The sequence below is a fragment of the Miscanthus floridulus genome, chromosome 11 (assembly GCF_019320115.1).
Source record: "Miscanthus floridulus cultivar M001 chromosome 11, ASM1932011v1, whole genome shotgun sequence".
In the NCBI taxonomy this organism is placed as follows: Eukaryota; Viridiplantae; Streptophyta; class Magnoliopsida; order Poales; family Poaceae; genus Miscanthus; species Miscanthus floridulus.
In genome coordinates, this window is record NC_089590.1 from 1,291,814 (window position 1) to 1,311,610 (window position 19,797).

Sequence of the window (19,797 nt, forward strand, 5' to 3'; positions counted from 1 at the left end):
ACGACTATATATACGTGGGAGCTCTGTATTGTATGTGTTGTAATATCAATTTCAGATAATGAAGAATAGTTCGCCTACTTTGTGCCTCAATGTTTTTCTATTGTCATCATTTTGTTGATCTTGAGAGATGGGGAGAAAAAATCATAATCGCTCATGACACGTTTCACAACAGTAGCAACATCGTTGTCGCCTATCATCATCACCCACATTAGTGTCATCCTTGCTTAATCTTGGTGTGGACCTAACCTATCACAATCACAACAATTAGGGTAGAGGTCACTCCATTGGTTGTCTCAATTACCAAAATGAAATATAGGGCTTTCACTTTAGCTAGCTGGTCTTTAACTTCCTCTCCCTCTCTTTTTTTTCGGATCCATCCATGTTTTCATATGCATGTTGCTTTACTTGCGCAGCATGACAACTGTCAATGTTCGTTTGACTGATAAGTCATGACTGAAAATACTATTAATTGATTTATTATGAGAGAAAAATAATGTTCGTTAGCTTAAAAAAGTACTCCTTATAAACCAAAAGAACAACGACCATGCTTATGATGTAGCTCCGATGTGACTGACATGTCCATGCGAGGCAACATACGGACACAGGTGATTGCATTTCGGTGATGCTCCACGTGGACACAATGACACGCCTGTCTGCTGTTTATTCCTGAGTTATTTGGCGATTACATGACTGCCTCGTTTGTTTTGTTAAAATTTGGCTTATGTTGATTTATTGTGAAAGAAAAATATTGTTCGTTCGCTGAAAAATACTCACTGTTTGTTCACTGAAAAGTACTGATGTGTATATATTTGTGCTAAAAGATAGAGCTCTATTCTCATCCGACCCATGCTCACTATCCTTCCATAGTTTGGTTTTTGAAGTTTCGATGTAAGATTCAATTTGATTTCTATTTTGATCTTGATTCCTGATTTCTGATGGAAGACGGAAGAAATACTAACATGTGATGGTGCCCATATAAAACAAACAGAGGAGCTGTCGAGCTGACTCTCAAGGAGGATGCGTGCGAACTATGCACGGAGCATCAGGGTGAGCGGGTGGTTGGGCTGGGCAGTTGTGCTGAGAGATGGCTAGACGAAAAAATAAAGTAAAAATTTTGGCTCTTTAATATTACATATAAATATAGTTGGACCGAGAGATAAGCTAGACGAAAAAATAAAACATAAATTTTAGCTTCTTAATATTAGATATAAAGGTATAGATATATATTATTTTGCATGCATATATATATATATTTATATTTAGCAGAATAGGAAATTGGACAAGCATTACCGTTGAACAGCCACGCTAGCGCTCGAAAGTCTGGACAGCTGGACAGACACGTGTGTCCGGACGCCCGCGTGCTGCTGCGCCCCACGCCTACTCTGCTGCTGCGCTCCGTGCCTGCCCACGCCTAGGACCGAGATACTGCTCTTCCTGTTTACATCTGCACTAATTATAGCATATGTGTGGGACCCGCCTAGCTACATGCGAGAGGAAAGAGGGGGAGCACAGGTACCCATGTGTTGACCCGCCTGCATGTTGCACTGTGGGGGGCACGTCTGGTTCTGCATCCTTGGGTGCTTGCCACCTCTGGCGCTCTGCATGTGAGCATGCACTTTGATTGAGGAGTGCTCAGCCGTTTAGGTTGCGGGCACGTTCAACTATTGGAGCTAGCCCGCATGATTGAGATAGGCAGCCCTGGCTAGGTGTGTATAGCGCGTGGGTGCTCGCGAGTCAGAGCACGTAGGGAGCAGCACACTTGCTGCAACATACTGAAACAAGGTGAAACAAATTAAAACGTACGTTTACAACATATATGTATAGCCACCATAACATATGCAACATTGAGATAAAACACTTACACCATGCGTCTGGAACCATTGAAATATTTAACATACACTTGCAACATACACGTATAGCCACTGTAAACATATTCAACATCCAGATAAAAATATGCAACATCCAGATGAAACAGTTGAAATATTTAGAAGATACATTTACAACATACATGTATTACCGTTGCGACATATACAACATCCAAATGAAACATACCTACTCAACAGAGTTCGTTGCCCACGGTCGCCCGGGAGTAGCAAATGGCGGATGCGGATGCAGGCCCTGTGCTCCTCTCATGAACTCCCAATCTTTCTCGGGTCCGCGCGCTCGAGCAGGCATGCCCCAAGCACGACGATGCAGAGGGAACAAAACCTTCGCCACCGCGCTACTGCATACCCGCTCTGGACGGACGGCACTGACAGGCAACCCACGCGCATGACGGGGTCCCAACTGGCGGGGGCTTGCGCAGTTGAGAAACAGGTGAAGTGGAGAATTGACCAGAGGGCCATCGCGCGGTGATCGAGGGCCCCATGAGCTGACCACAGAGAAAGAAAAGTACGGGGCCTAAGGGCCCTCCACAGCGTGGGGCTTGAGTGGTGCCAGAACAAGAGAGAGATGATCGAAGAGTCACTCCGCACGCTGCAGCTAGTGGTGCCAGTTCTAGAAAAATGAGGAGCGGCGCAACTACTTGCGCCGATGCCTGCTATGTGAAAAGCTGGTAAAAGTACTGCTCCGGTCCCACTTCTTCTTGCTGCATTGCTGCAGTATGGACTGTTGAGGGTTTTTAAAATAATTTTAATTCCTGGCTTTGCATGCTCGAAGAATCCCGGGAGTGAAGCTCCATACTGCAACATTCTAAGTCGATGCCAATTACTGCTTATAGGACCCAAAGATTCTTTTGAGCACCACTCCACGTGGAGGGCCTTATCAGTTATCACTGCAACACACGCCCCTCTTTCTTTCTTTCTTTTTCACGCCACGTGGGTCGGTCCGTCCAGACAAAACCGTCGTTACCATTACCGTTGGAGTGGCTATGTCTGCTATCTACGAACGGAAGTCGAGGAAGGACTCGTCAAAAAAATCTTACAAATCTTAGATTCTCCAATCTCCGTCTCAGTTTTGGTAGGCAAAAAAAACACGAGATGCTGCGATCTGCTCGTTAGGAAGAGAAGAACTTTCAGCGCCGGCGACGGCGCCGCGGCCCATCCCATGCAATGGGTTCCCTCCTGCCGTCGCAAGTACCTCCAGTATGTTCATCGGCCGCCCACGCCGCCACCGCGTATCCTCAGTGGATGCTGCTCGCACCCTATGGCGGAGGTTCTGGCAAGGACTGCAACAACACCGGCGACACCAAGACGATGGCTGCCGCCAGCACCTCCAGCGGCCACCGCATCATCGTCTTCGTCCGTCGCGAGCCGTCGTCCCCGGCGCTGTCACGCACCTGCCTCTTCAGGCCCGACACAGAAACCAGAATGCCCGCCTCAGGATTCAGAATTGTTGCGCCAACAGACTCGGCCTATGCCACCGTCGTCGCGGCGCACGGCGGCTCCGTTCTCGTGCTGATTACTTCGACGGAACACTACTCGACATCCACCGCGGTCGACTACTTGGTTTACACCAACGCGGCGGGCGCCGCAGATCCCGCACGGCCGCCGTCCTTGCATATTCTCCCACCTCGCCCTTCAACGAGTTCGTGGTGGGGGTGGGGATTGTTGGACTCAGCAAAATTGCTGGATGTACGTGCCACCGGCTTTCTGTGCCGCGGCGAGGCCGAGTTCGTGGTGGCGCAGCTCAAGATGCCGCCTGATGCGGCGAACGACGACACCGCGCAGAAGGAGCTAGCTCCTCCTGTTTCGCAACGGCGAGTGGCGTGTCGAGCGGCCGTTCGTCGTCCACTCCCACGGTGGCGACGGGGACCTGCTCCTGGCCAAGTGGAGGCCTCAGGCCGTCGTGCCCGTCGGCGACGGGGTCCTGTGCTGGGTCGACTTCTCCCGCGGCATCATCTTCTCCGACGTGTTCCATCAGACTAACGTGCTGCGGTACGTGCCTTACCCTGCGGAGGCACGGGCGACGGAGCTCCAACACTCGCGGCGAGCTGAAGCTGGTCGTCGTCTCGCCCCGCCGTTGCTCCCACTGCGGGTGCTCTCAGCATGCCACTGCCGTCTACACATGGACCCTTAACACGGACGACAGGGCTTGGGTTTTGGAAACGGGAACGACAAGCATGGTCGACGACGACTCCACCGAGCTCTGGGCCCTAGAAACACCATCTGGTTTACCCGGTGCCGGGTGGCCATGTGGTTTCATCAGACGGGAGCTAGCGCTGCACCAACAACAATGGCAGCCCGCAGGAAACGGAAAGAAGCGACGACATTGTTAGTACGCACGGCCCGTCGAAACAACCGTGCGTGTAACCGGGCCAGAGTGAGAGGCAGACAAGCTCTAGCTTTTTTTTTTAACATGGAAGAGATCTCCATTACTCATAACCTGATGCCAAATCATTGGCCACCAGAACGTTGATACAAGATGAAATTATTAAGCTACGAAGAGCTTTTAATTTTTGTTTTTTTAGTTTTAATTTTTCCCCCTTAAATGCCCACGTTTAATTTTTTTTCCACAGTCCATCTCTAGCACGTCAGATTTTCTTTTCGTGTTCTGTTCGGTTAGGTCCAGTAATCCCTCTTCGTGTTCCATCTTGTTAGGTCCGGTAATCCCTTCTCATGTTCCGTCCGGTTAGGTCCGGTAATACGTGCTTCGAGTTTCTTTTGTTTACACCCGTGTTGTATCCGAATTTTTTGTTCGCTTTGGAAGATTTCTACCATCTTTACATAGGAAGGGCCAGACAAAAAAAATGAGACAAAAATTTTGGTTCTTATTATAGGTGTAGAATATGAAACAAGTCAACAACTTCTTAATTATTAATGAAATAAAAAAAGACAAGCCACGTCACAATGTATGTAAAAATGTTGACAACGGGTTAAATCAATTCCCTTACAGATTTACATCAATGATTATCGCTTGTTTGGCCTGAGGCCTATAGCCTGTTCGGGAGGCCGTAAACGATCGTGGATTATTTACTGTTGGCTGGTTTGGTGTGAGAGAAAAACACTGTTCCTGGCTGGAAATTTACGATCGTTTACGAGCAAGCGAACAGGCTGGCTTCTGAGCAATAAATCCTGGCTCCATACATTCAAAATGGGTACACTAAATGATTACTACAATCAGCCTATTCGCTGGTTAGTTTTTGGGCTGATAAGCCTGGCTGATGCTGGTTTGTTGTGAGAGGAAAATACTGTACCATGGCTGATAAACTCTGGCTGAAACCAACTAGCAAACAGGCTGAATGTCTATTTTAAGGAAAACCACCTTTTTATTTGACACAAAAAAGCACACCCTTTATGCCAGCTGAAGTTTGAAATTTTCCCATAAGTCATTTGTTATTACTTATTAGTGCTCATCCCCTACTCAGTATTGTTAAGCCATAAAAAATCAACATCCATTTTACCTTATAGGTCAAACTTTTCTATTTGAATATTGCAAACTTTGAAATCACAAGTTCAAACTTCCTACTTGTTTAGCTTTCATACCCGATATCAAAAACCTTTGTAGATATAATTCAAAACTTTACGCTATGAATTTAGAAATCTTTCTATACATACACAACATTATACTTCTAGATCTAAAATTTTGAAGTTCAAAGCTTTGCACTTCGAATTTATTAACTTTGAACTATCACATTATAAACTTTATACTACTAGATTCAAAACTTTACACTTCGAATTTATTAACTTTGAAATATCACATTCTAAACTTTATATTGCTAGGTTTAAAACTTACTTTGAACTACCATGTTATAAACTTTATACTGCTAGGTTCAAAACTTTGGGATTTGAAAACTCTGCATCTAAATTCAAGAACTTTATACTAGCTCATTTCAAACATTCTACCTCAAGATCCAAAACTTTGTATTACACTCCGACTTTAGTACCTTTCTATTATTGTAGTAGAACATTGTGAACTTCTACTGGTGCGCTATGAACTTTGTACACCTAAAATAGAACTTTGTAATTCAAAACTTTGCACTCCAAGTTTTTGAACTTTGTACTACCACATTTGATTTTTTTTACTCCTATGTGCAAAACTTATAATCACATATTAAATTATTTCAAAACAGATGCAACATAGGTCTACTTTTGTAGATCTCGTCATAATGAAAGTAATGGTGCAAACGGAATTAAAAATAAATGTTTCAGAAAAAAGTTATTACATTTTAAAGTTTGTGTACCATATGCATATTTCACAAAATAGGATCTGACACACACTCCCACTTGCGCCCCTTCCCTCGGCGTCCGTGCGCTACACGCTCTCCACCCTCAATGCTCAATTGTCCACTCCCACTTGCGCTACGCGTCCGTGCACTGCTACATGTCCCAACGCGCACACGCCAAATAGTAACTCAGTTAGTCAGTCATGTTGCAAAAACCACGCAACATACGCACACCCATCTCCGATTTCGCCTATTTTCCCCCATGTAGTCATGAGAGGCCAAGCTAATTTGGTTCAAGTGCTAGGTTAGCTTATTCATCATGTTGTAGTAAAAGTTATATGTACCCTTTTCATGCTAAAAAGAATGAAAGTATCGAGGAGTCAGATAATTTTAATTTTGACTTGATTTATAAAAGTTATTATCTACATTTGAACATTCAATTAGCTTTATTATAAAAATATATTTCATAATTAATCTAGTAATATTTATTACACATCATAAATATTAATGAAAATTTACATTCTTTGATTTCTCAAAAAGTGAGACTTTTTTTTTCTGAAGGGACAGAGAAAGTAGATAGCAAAAGTCAATGATGACATTTAAGCTCTTCTCGATGATTCTTTTGTGGAATCCCTAAAAGTTGTAGGGTTTCCATATGTAAGTATCTAACTCTAATAAAGACTATATTGGTGGTTTCGAGGTGATGAAAATAGGCTAACTCAGTTAAGAATATGCACAATAGTGCATTTTTTTTTTGTTGCTTCAAAAAACAGTGCGGTATTTTTTTTAACAAGACAGCGTTTGCAACAAAACAGCTTTTGGGGGGCAAACCCAAAATCCAACAAATTTTATGTGTTTTTTTTTTGCAATTTCCCTTTTTTTAAAATATATCTTGCACCCTGCTTCGCTATGGCCATCAAAATATCAACTCATTTTTCAACTGATTTTGCGGAACAAACTTTGAGGACCCCGTATGCACTAGACCGAATGCAAAAGGCTATACGGAGTATCTTTTATGCAATACGGACATGAATTTCAATTGAATGAATAAACGAAAGCTATGGAGTGATACAGTCCAACATAAAAAAGGCACGAGAATGAAGAGATCAATCGGTTGTCGTTGTACAATATTTCATATGTTGTAAATTATAAGGTATTTTTTGGCTTTTATAGATATATTACTTTTACTTCGTATCTAACGTAGTGTATATTTAAGTACATAGCAAAAAATATACCTAGAAAAACCAAAACGCCAATACCTAGTGCAAAATCATTTACAAAGCTATTATGGAAAACTGTCGGAGAAGGATAACATTTAAGGTTGCGATTTCTTATGTTAAGTTGTTAGATATATTAGGCCCCGTTCGCTGGTCTGAAACTTAACTGAAACTGACTGGTTTTGTGAGAGAGAAACACTATAGCGGCTGGTTGATGAACAGCGCTCGCTGAGGAGGATCAACCAAACCAGCGAACGCGCCCTTAGTTTAGCAATTAAACTATACCAAACTTCTGAAGATGCTCTTAGGTAATGAAAAAACAGCACTATTCAAGTAAACTAAGAAAGAAACCGCCGCCGGGGAGTAACCCCAACCAATCTACTCGCTAGGAAGAGTATAAACGTCTTAAATTGAATTTTTATTCATACAATGGCAAAAGTATAAGCGTCTTAATTTGTAAAATCAAATGTATTAGGGCCTTGAATTCTAAATAAAATTAAAAAAATACATAAATCGCATGAATTAAATTATGCGTCGAACAGTGGAAAAGGAAAAAGAAATTAGAAAAAAAACCATTAATGTTGTTACATGGGCTGGTGGGCTGACCAATCTTCTATTCGGAGTCGGTCATCAGCACATGGCAGCAGCGGCGGACGGCGGACCACGCCACCTCGGCGACAGCGAGCAAGGGAGCGATTCGATCCGGATCGACCATAATCGGCATGGACAGCGGCGAGCGCGAAGCGGAGGAGTCCTCCTCTCAGCGCCGGGAGCGCCTCCTAGCCCTCCGCTCCGCCGCAAACGCGTCGCCGGCTGGGGCTCCTCCCCCTGCGCCCGCGGGCAGCCTCCTCCCGGACCCTGACCTCCCGGGGGACCAGGCCGCATCCGTGTGCCCGCCCCCGCCCCAGCGGTTCGACTACTACACCAACCCCGCCGCCGCCTTCACTTCCTCCCACTCCGGCGGCGCAACAAATCCCACCTGGTCCCACAAGCGCAAGGGCCCTCCCGCCTGCTACGCCCCGCCTCCGCCGGCTTACGGTCCGTACTACCCTACACGCACTACTAGCTTATGCTACTCTTTTCCTTTCTCTTCTCCCTGCTAATGTCGGTTGTCGGATTAGGGTTGCATATCCTGCACAATTCGGTCTTTCCATACTCATTATTGAATCTAAACATTAACAAAACCCTCTTTCTGATTTCTAGTATTGTAGTAGGAAGCCGTAATTACACCTCGCCATACTCAATTGAATCTAAACCTTAACAAAACCCTCCCTGCTGCAAGTATAAAACAGGCATCATCCTATAGGCAGAAAAAAAAAAGATAATGCAGCTTAATAGTGTTCTTCTATAGCTGGGCATTCGGCCTATGTGTTCTGTTGGCAGTGGCCGAGCTTGTGCTTAACGCCATAAGGGTTTCTATGTGTTCTATTAGAATGGTACATACATGATTTTTCTTGAATGGAGCTGCATTCAGATTTAAGTTCTCTATGAGTGTTACAGTTGAATTGAAAAAGGCTCGCTTCTGTTCTAAAGCTACTCTGTGATGTCTCTTAGTTAAATCTAAGCATCCTTTGAGCATATCGAATTTCCAATATGCTGATGTTGCATGTTTAAGATGATCAGGTCAGCTTGTAACTTTTCTTTCCTTCGAGCATATCGAATTTCCAACATGCTGATGTTGCATGTTTAAGATGATCCGATCAGCTTGTAACTTTTCTTTTGCGCTTTTGCTTATTACTCTGTGTAAAATTTGTTTGTCAGAAAGTAGTTTGTTAGGTACCAATGGCATAAAAAGGATGTGGTATCTAGTTCTCCATAGACAGAATGATATTCTAGGATTCCAGTTTAGTGATATTTGTAAGATTGAAACTTTATAGGGATTTTGGCATGTTTCTTATAACACTTCAGTAGCTGGAATTCGGTTAACCAGAGAAACAAGGATGCCAGTGAGAATTATATATTGCGGTTAAGAAAACCCAGTAGTGGCATACAAGCTAGGTTCTAACTGGTTAAGGAATATGATTGATTAAAGAAACTTAGAGTACAATTTTTGGGTTAATGATCTGGAGTCTAAAGTGTTTTCATTACTTATGTATATATTATGCGCAAATTTTTTTTACTTATGTATATACTAGTGTCCAGTGAGGATGCAAACTATTTTGGGTGTCTGGTTCCATTATTAACATGTAAGGATTGCTATCATCTATTTGTTCTCTTGTGCTTAGCATGGCAGTCTTGTTTAGTTCTTCTGTTTGCTGCATGCTTAACCTACCAATTCCTTTTCAGTTCCATCTGTGATGTCATAACTACTGTAGAATGTCACCTTGACCAATGTTTCTAACTCTCGACCAGGGAACTATGGCAGCTACTATCACCCTCCACACCAGCAGCATATACCATCACAAGTTCACTCTCCATCCCCGATGCCACAAGATGCACCAGGGAGCAGTCCATGGCGAAGTCCTATGCAGTTCCAGGATCCAATGTCAGGATATCAAGGAGCTCCTCCTCGCGCTCCACCTCATTGGGGCTCACATTCTGCTCCTCGAGGTCGAGGTTTTTATTCAAATTCACGAGACTCTGGGTTCAGGCACCCGAATCCCAGCCGAGGTGGTAGCCCAATGAATTATGGACCAAGAGGTGGCCCATACTCATCTTATGGACGTGGCAGGGAGCCCAACTACTTTGGCAGCCCAGGTTCAAGGGGGAGAGGGGAGAGGGGTGGTGTCGGTTTCCAGAACCATCCTGGCAGGCAAGGCCGGAGTTACTTCAACAAGTCAATGCTTGATGACCCTTGGTTGGACTTGCAACCTGCTGTTGGCAACATACTAATACCTAGGGCTGAGTATGACTCCAACAAGTCCTGGCTTCCAGAATCACTGCGCAAAAAGAAGGAAACACCTGCTCAAGGCCAAATTAAATCAACATCAGGATTGAGCCTAGCAGAATACCTTGACCTGTCTTTCAATGAGGTTTCTGATAAAGAGAAGTAGGCTTTATGTATGCATAGTTAGGACGACGGATGATGTTGTTTTTGCTATCATTTGCAATAGATCTGTTCCCTCAGAAATCATGTGCTTCTTTATCTTTGCTCCTCCCATTGCCCTGTATTGTGCGGATATGGCAATTTTACAGTATTTATACGTTCTACTAGTGATCTTATCTTACCATTGCCCTGTATTGTGCGGATATGGCAATTTCCCTCAGAAATCACTGCACCTAACTCTGGTGTCGTGGAGCTGGATGATAAGCTACACTCTTTGGAAGCATTTCATGCACCTCTTCATTAGAACTTAATAGGCTTTATTTAAAAAACAGACCTGTGGAGAAGGGAAAGTAACTAAGGCTGGGTAGCATGTCAGTGTTTTTTTGTTGGTGCATAACGACTAGTGAGTCCCCCATGCCTGTTTCTTGGATTGCATAGAAAGTTAGGTGGAAATTCTGTTAAAAAAAAGGCTGCAAATCTTGTGCCAAAGGTCAGCTGGAGATGCTGCTCTTTGTGATCAGTCTGGTGGCATTCCATCACTATCTGTAATAGTGCTCATTACAACCAGCTTCCAGGCTTCAGAGCAAGCGTTGGCACACTTTCAACTGTAATGGTGCACGTCACAAACAATATCTGGGCATAAATTTTACTTACACAGAAAGATGAGTCGAATTGCTCAGTAACACTACAAATAGCCTGTTCGCCTGGTTGTATTTGGCTTATAAGCTATGGCTTATCAGTCAACGAATAATATTTTTTTCTCACACTAAACCAATCAACGGTACTTTCAGCCATGGCTTATAAGCCAAACAAGCCTAAACAAAAATAGGGCGAAAAGATCACATGTTGGAAACTGTGCCCAAACCTAACATGTCATCCTGACACTTAATGTCAGAGTAGTCTTCCGATTAATGCAAGTACCTAAGGTCGCTGGACACAATTTCCGTACCAAGTTCTAACGCACCGTGAAGAAATATATAAACACGGCCATTGTCATCCATATTCATATTCGTAGTCTGAATGATCGCTGAAGGGCGAGTTTGGTGCAAGCGGTAGAGTTTTATCACCTGTGACCGAAGGTCCGGGTTTGAGTCACGGTCTCCTCGCATTGCACAGGCGAGGGTAAGACTTGTCACTAACACTCTTCCCCAGACCCCGCATAGAGCGGGAGCTTTTGCACTGGTACGCCCAGTCTGAATGATCGCTGCCAACAGATTCTGACGGTGGCATCCACCTCAACAGCATTGATTCCACTTTCATGGCACAGAACATCTTATCTTTTGATGTCCATACAATGAGTTCTGCAAATTAGCTAATGCGTTCACAGCATCTTGACAAAAGGTGTGTTTAGTTCCCCCAATTCCAGAATTTGACACTATGCAAAAAGAAGATTCCCCGTCACATCAAACTTGGAATACATATATGGAGTACTAAATGTTGACGAAATCAAAAACTAATTGCACAGTTTGGTTGTACTTTGCGAGACGGACGTTTTGAGCCTAATTAGACAACGATTGGACAATTATTACCAAATAAAAACAAAACGGTATTGTAGCTACACTACCGTCAGAAACTCCGGCGGCGCCGATTCGGTGCCCATCTAAACATGGCCAAAAGGTCTTGTGGAAGTCCTTCCTTTCTGGTGGACAAGGTATCACAAACAGTACTCATGATATGCCTTGCCAGATTTCTCAAGTCCTTTGTCATACATAGCCCAGTCAAGTAAGGCCCTTTTGACAGCCCTCTTGACCTTCTTTACATCTGTCTTCCTCCATATTTGGAAGGCTCGAAAAGCGTCCCAACTATCATCACCATTTTTGGCACTTCTTTTTTTTTTGGTTGAAATTTTAAACTTTCATAGCATTACAAACAGGTTACAGAGATGGGGGGGGTCATGTTACCCTAATCAAAGTTTCCTAGCACATGCTTGACATTACAGGTTGGAGAATGAGCAAGTGCCTAGCGAGAGAAAAGATATGAATTCGGGATGCTTGCTCATCTTCCCTTTTTAGCAAGAGAATCAAAATCTTATACATCTTGGTTACAGAGAAGCTTCCTGTTTGATTGATGTCCTGCCCTTAAGCAATGATAGGACACATCGACCAATGTCTAAGATGAGTGCGTTGCGATCTAACAAGCACGATGGAGGCCAGCACCTAATTGTCAGTGCACAAAGTCGTGTCGTGAAGATCGAGTGCAGTAGCCAGCTCGACGCGTGAGCTTTGACCTCTAAGGGTTCCAAGACCTGAGCAATTGCTACGTGGGAAAAAAAAGAAGCATGGAGAATACTCCTAGCAGGTTGAGTGAGAATGATAACTCAAATTTCAGTATGATTGCTTGAAGTAGGATTTTGTAAGTCAACAGAGGCATCAAAAAAAAAAAATGTGGCCTGTAAGGTAGCAAAATGAGCAGCACCTGCAATGGGGGGAGTTGTAGCAGCATGTGAAATAGGTTCAGGTGTAATGTCGCCTGTAATAATCCGAGCATTTCTAGGTTTGCATCTGGGCCTTACTACGGTGCTCCGATTTACGTTTAGGAAGTAAGCGTTGGAATAAAACACAACACTTGATTTAGTTGAATAACTAAGGGCCAGTTTGGATGCCAAATATTTTGGCAAAACGTTACTGTAGTATTTTCGTTGTTATTTGGCAATTAGTGTCCAATCATAGTCTAATTAGGCTTAAAAGATTCGTCTCGTGGATTTCGTCTAAACTGTGTAATTAGTTTTATTTTTTATTTATATTTAATGCTTCATGCATGCGTCCAAAGATTCGATGTGACGGGGAATCTTAAAAAAATTGTCGTTTTGGAGGGGAACTAAACATGCCCTAAAACAATCAGGAAACAAAAAGGAAATTTAATCAAGACACAAATTAAAGGGGGAGAGAGAACCGTGGTATCTTTCCATCTGTTGACGATGAACTTTACGTCAGAGATACAGAAGGCTGTGGAGAAGGGGGCAAAATCCAAAACAAACAGAGGTTAGGTAGCCTGTCTGGTTTAATGTTTCTTGGTGCATAAGGAATCATCCGAGATCGACCTGATTTCTTGTACTACGCGCGTCCAAAGTGAGCTAGAGACTCACTCAATCAAAAGCACACAAATCTTTTGCGTGATGTTCAAAGAAAGAGTTCAGACAGATGGTGCTATTGGCCATTAGAGTCTGGTAGTAGTGGCAAATCCACCGTGGCAGCCGCTTTTTTCTCCGCCATTGCTGTGTGTTTTTCGTGAACGCTGCCATTGCTGTGTGTTTCTTTTACGAACTAGGAGAACATGATTATGCTAAAATTATGCATATTGCACCGCAGCACGGTTTGACATAGCCAAGATGAGAAAAAGGTTGGCCAATTCTGTTAGCCTGTTAGGAAGAAAGGACGGCCGCCTGTCCTTGCTCTCAGTTGTCTGTCTGTCTGTCCGTCCATCTGTTGAGTGACTGACTGACTTGGAACCAACCAAGACATGCAATGGAAAAGGAGACGACTAGTGGTTTGTGTTTGGCCCAAGCGAGTCTGAATCCTCTGAAGTTGGCCTTGGTCCCATATATTCTGCTATGATTTGGTCTGGTTTGCTGGGTGATGCCGACACCGATGGTGACGTCGTACGTGCACAGATATTAGCTGCTTGCATGTTCAGACTGAGACTAATTATTAGCCAGCCGATAAGCAGATGCCACCATGCATGTGTGTGAGATTTGTTAGCAGTAATCAACATGCATTGCAAGCACATGTGAGATTTGGTTAGCAGAGGATCATATTCTGATTATTATCACCAAATTACCGTCCCAGTTTTAATAATTTGTAAAACTCTCCTTCTGCTTAATGAATACCGTGGCACGTTCGAGAAAAAAAAATTAACTATGAGAGCTGAGCTGACTGATAGCTCACACATATATAACACATTGTTTGTTTCTTGTTAATAAGAAAATATAAATCGTCTCAAGTCAGATGAGGTAATAATACATACATTTTGTACTACTAGTAGTAGTTTATACAGACGCCGTACATGTGGCAGTGTTCTCTGGATGGCTTATATGGGCCAGCCAGCAGGCCTGATTTCTTTTTTTTACTATTTATTTGTTGTTGACAAGTAACAGCAGGCCTGATGTTGGGTCTCAGTTCCCGTGCTCTGCTCGCTACTGCAAGCGCAAGGCAAAAGCAAAGCCTTGTTCTTCAGATTGGAATTTTATATACAGCTGCATCATCACACTTCACACCAGCAAGGATCGATACAATACACCCGCTTTCGTTTTCATTTACTTTAAGGCCCCGTTTGAATCCATTCATTCTAATAATTACATTTTACGCATAGAGTAATTAAGCTAATATAGTTGTATATGGAATATATTTGTATATTTATTGTTAGGCACAATAGGGACATACTTATATGTTGCATTTCTATTGTATGGAAGTGAGTTGAAGAGTGTGCTATAAGTTGGAGAGTAGAATTATAGCATAATGATCTATAGAATCAATTTTCATCTTCCAGACTATGAATTTGAAATAGGCTTATTTGTGAGCTTAGGAATGTTATGGAATGCCAAATTTCAAGCCAAATAGCCTAATCCATTAAGTACATTTCAATTCCTACAAAATGAAGGAATTCAAACGGTCCCTAATATGTTTTCATTCACAATAAGAAAAATGTGAAAATGATGGAAATAATTGGGGGTTTCATCATCTTTTCAGCACGGCAGAAATTTGTTTTCAAATCACGCTACTCGTGTAATTCGCAAAAACAACAACGACAAAAAAAAACATCTGGTGTCGTGGAGTTAGTTGCATGGTACCCTGCTTCAAAAGTATTTTGCATGCATCTCGATTCTCCTCTTAAGGTACAATTTGACGAACTTATACTAATAAAAAAGGCCAGGGAAAGAAACAAATTGACTTTTAAGTTACTCCCTCCGTCAAAAAAGCGTGTCATCCTGGTCTTCTCCTTAACAACCAAACTATCTTAAACTTGATAAAGTATACTTAAAAATATCAACATTTACATCATTACCCCAAAATAAATATCGTTAGATACACCATGTTGAAGTATTTTTTTTATAATGTTAGTAGTTATAAATATTGATAATCTTCACCATAAACTTGGTGCAACTTAAATAGTTTATTTGACTTCAAAACAAAACTATACAATATTCTTTTTTGGGACGGTTCGGAGGTAGTAATCAAAAGTGCATGCTCAAAAGAAGAAACCAATTAAAAAAAAAGGGTCATCAGCTGGGATTGCTCCTACAGCCATAAGAGCATCGATCACTAACGGCAAAGAAGAGAGTTCCATCGTCACCTTAGATACCTCTTCTTTTCGGTTCTTGTGTTCTATACCGGTGTGGTACCACAGCAGGACAAATGTGTTGGCAGGACACAATGGCCTAATGATCGATGCTCTTTCTTCCAAACTGAATTTGGCAACCTTTTCTCGACGAGAAAAGGTTGCCAAATTCAGTTAGGAAGAAGAAAAGGCCGATCGCCAGCTGCTGTCAGTGTCAAGTGCGTACGTGTTTGGCTTTGGCGGAAGCGAATTCGTCTCACCATCAAGTTAGCTTGTCAGGTTCAGTTCGTTCTGGTATGGTTTGGTTTGGCCTGATCTGGTTTGTTTGTTAGATGGTGTATTATCTTTCTATACGCATCGTGAGTCACTGCTCACTGGGAATTTTCTGGGGATTGTTACATCGAGATTTGCGAAAAAAAAACAAATTCTTATGTTGTTGTTATTACTCCGTCGAGAACCGTTAATAAGTCGATTTCATAACATTCATGTTGTGCCAAAACGTAGAACATCAATCAAACGGGTAGAAGTAGAAGGTGCTCTTTTAGAAGTAGCTGTTTTCACTTAGTATAATTTTTGCGACGTTGAATCTTGCTTTTGACTTTTAAATTTCTGTTTTTTCAAATTGGTGAAAATAGAGAGACGTTTTACAACAGTTTCAACGGAGATAAAGGGAGGAAGTAGGTTTCGCAGTTGTTTTAACCAAACTGCTTATAATTTTTATAGCACATATCTCATAGCAGTTTTTAATAGCTCATAATTCACAACAACTTTTTCACAGCTCAACCAAACAGACTCTTATCATTTATGAAATTTCATGGAAGACATGGTTGCATGGCGAAGCTAAAAATATTAAAATAATGATGATGTCTATTGTAGGGGACCGTGACGTCTAAGAGAGGAGGTTGAATTAGACAACTTAAAAATCTACTTCTAAATTATGGCTCCTTTTACTAACCTTAGCAAAATCTATGCAAAAGATAAACTATCTAAATGTGCGTATATGGTTTTACTAGTGTATTGCTATCTCTACCGTAAAAGGAGTAATACAATCAATGTAAATGAGGAAGCTAAAGAGCAAGGTAGAGATATGCAAACTCCCGTCGACGACTCCGGTATTTTTATCGAGGTATCGAGAAGCACGCAAGCTTCCCTCTAGTCCTCGTTGGAGCCCCTCGTAAGGGCCAAGCTCCCGGTCGGGTAACTCAGTGGATAGCCTTAGGCCTTTCTCACGCGCAAGTGGGTCTCCGACGTGCCTTCCGGTAAGCCTCTTTCGGATGCTCTCCGCCGTTTTCACTATTAAGCTTCCGGCCAAAACGCCGCGGGCCTTGTTCCCTCCGGTACACAATGACGGCCACACCACAACCGCAGTTGGTGTAATCTTGCAAGACTACAAGCCCCTCCGATGTACAACAATGGTGCGCGCAAGCACCGAGTGGTAAGAGGTATGCAAACCTCACTAAATACTAGGCCTAAACCTAGAGCAAGCGCATAAGCGGTGGTCTAATCAACCTAAGCACTTCGCAAAGCACCTACGCTAATCACCTAATGAATCACTAAGCACTATGCAAGTGGAGATCGCTAAAATGGTGTATCAACACCCTTGATATGTTTCCTCAGCTCCACTCACTTCAAATGGCCGGTTGGAGGGTCTATTTATAAGCCCCACTGAGAAAGTAGCCGTTGGAGACGAAATCCCGCTTTTCTGCTACTGACCGGACGCTGATCACGTCCTGACCGAACGCGTCCGGTCGTCCCCACCGTTAGAGCCGTGATCAACTGATCGGACGCTGCCAGCGTCCGATCACATGCCACCAGACGTGTTCGGTCGCAATTTTGCCGCTCTAAAACATTTCTGTACTCAATCAGATGCTGCAGTTCTACGTCCGGTCGATTTGCCGTCAGCGTCCGGTCAGTACTGAATATGTTGCCAGTGATGATGAATAGTACCATTAGTGCGTCCAGTCGATTTCAGTACTCAACGTCCGGTCGCTGCTGCTGACGCCTGCTGTTGCCGAGCCTCTTGATCGGAGCGTCTGTTCACTTTCCACCAGCGTCCGGTCACCTCTATGAGCTCGTTTCTTCGCGATCTTGCATATGACTTGGTTCCTATCTTCATGCTTAGACTTTGCTTGATATCTTGGGTCTTCTCTTGTGCTCCTAGGGTCTTGCTTATGGTATTGATCATCGGATCATCACGTCACCTTCGTCCAAGTCACGTCTTGCACCTTATTGAACTACAAACAATCATATGCAAATTCATTAGTCCAACTTGGCTGTGTTGGTCATCAAACATAAAAATCCAAAGTAAATGGGCCTTGGGTCCATTTTTCTTACAATATCTCCCTTTTTGATGATTGATGACAACACGATCAAAGCAAGTAAATAATAGAATTTTGAAATTTAAAAACTACCTACTTGCTAGGATGCAATGCAAGGGGCAAGGTTATATGATGCTTAAAAGATACTACTTATAAAACTACGGATACCACATAAAAACTTATTTTTCCCTTGCAAATGTCCCCATGTGGCATTATGGATTTAAGCCTTGCTTTCTATAATTTTTTCTCATTACATAGACTAATTCACAATCCACTATCCTCCCTTTCTTGGACCATTACCACTTGTAGACCATTACCACTTGTGAATTATTATTATCTAGCTTTTGGTCCTACAAATTAATGCTTGCTTTTGGTCCTCTAAATTCTTCCCCTTTGGAATTAAACACTGAAAAGGAAGACATTAGTAGCACAAGGGAGGGTCAAACTTTGTGATCCTTTGTGTGTAGAGTGGAATATGTCATAAAATTTGACTCTCACATTATATAGATTAAGCTCCCCCTAAATATATGCATACATATGGTAGAAGGCAAAGCATATGCATAATTGACAAATTATTGCTCAAGGGAATTTAATCTATATAATGCATGGAGAAAGCATATAAATATCAAAATGAAATCAACATGATGATATAGGTTTAGAAATACCACATGCGGAAACCAATTTGATTTCTACCACTTGCAATAGGTGGTGGATATTTGAAGTATGATGCTTAATTCCGGGGACTCCATTTTCCTTGCAATGAGACTACTACACACATGATAAGATTGAAAATGTGTTAGTCTCAAAGCATCCAACTTGAAGAGTAACCTCTCCCTAAATTTGTGCACACAAGTATGAAATACTTGTAAAAAACATGCACATAGATTTTAGAATAAAAAATACCACTTGAAAGATAACATCACATGAATGTGAGAGTCATTTTCAAAGGTGATATTTGGGAGAAATTATCTACAATTTGGACTTTGGCACATATTAGATGAACAATCGAAAGACAAGCTATGTGCCATGCTCCTAAATTTTTTTAAACCATGTAGGATTGCTCCAAGGGATAAGAATAAAACCGAGCAAGCCTACCATAAGATATACCTAGTGTATGCATGACAAAAGATATAAGCATGTAAATGCAAACCTAGGTATGAGGAGTAACTAGATGCTTAAAGATGCCACTTGTAGGAGATTAAATCTAGTACCACTTGAAGCAAATTGAATCTAGTTACCTAACATGGGAAGAGGAATTTGGGTCCATAGTATTCACTAATCCACTTGGCAATGATTTTGTCCATCATGATGCACCCCATGAAATGCATCCATACTTTGTCAAGTCTCCAAATTCCCCGAAGTCCATCGGACTTCTTACTTTCCTTTTGAGATCCAAACCTTCTTGGTGCTCTTTATGTTGGAGATGATTTCCTTTGGCACCCAAAAGCGTTTGAACCCATTGTTGGCTTGCTTGTTCACCTTGATGGCCACCACCTTGTCATTTTTTTTCTTCTTTAACAAGTATGGTGAGGAGGCCTTCTTGTCTACCTTCTTGGTGTAGATGTTGGAGAGCTTGCTTGTTTGTTTCTTCTCTTTCTTCTTTGCTCCTCCCTCATTCTTTACCTTGCACTCATAGGACTTGTGACCTTCCTTGTGGCACACGTAGCAAACTATGGTTTGTCCTTCATCAAGCTTCTTCACTCTCTTGATGGTGTTATCTTGATGAAGTTGGGCTTGCTTCGTCTTGCCTTTCACTTGAGTCAAATCCTTGGTGAGACGAGCTACTTCTTGCTTGAGTTGCTCATTCTCCTTTGCAACCTCTTGTGTGCATGTATCTACAATAACTTTTTCAACACAAATTTGGTTGCACAAAGATGAGTCTAAACATAAATTATTACA

The 19,797-nt window shown here is 42.4% G+C and overlaps 1 protein-coding gene across 1 annotated transcript; it reads left to right on the top strand.

Moving 5' to 3' along the window:
* Positions 1-7,927: 7,927 nt before the first annotated feature.
* LOC136493086 (protein SICKLE-like) lies at positions 7,928-10,483 on the top strand. The gene is made up of 2 exons (XM_066489130.1): positions 7,928-8,358; positions 9,673-10,483. Exons 1-2 carry the CDS (start codon positions 8,043-8,045, stop codon positions 10,311-10,313), a joined length of 957 nt encoding a protein of 318 aa, XP_066345227.1. The 5' UTR covers positions 7,928-8,042; the 3' UTR covers positions 10,314-10,483.
* The last annotated feature ends 9,314 nt before the right edge of the window (positions 10,484-19,797 follow it).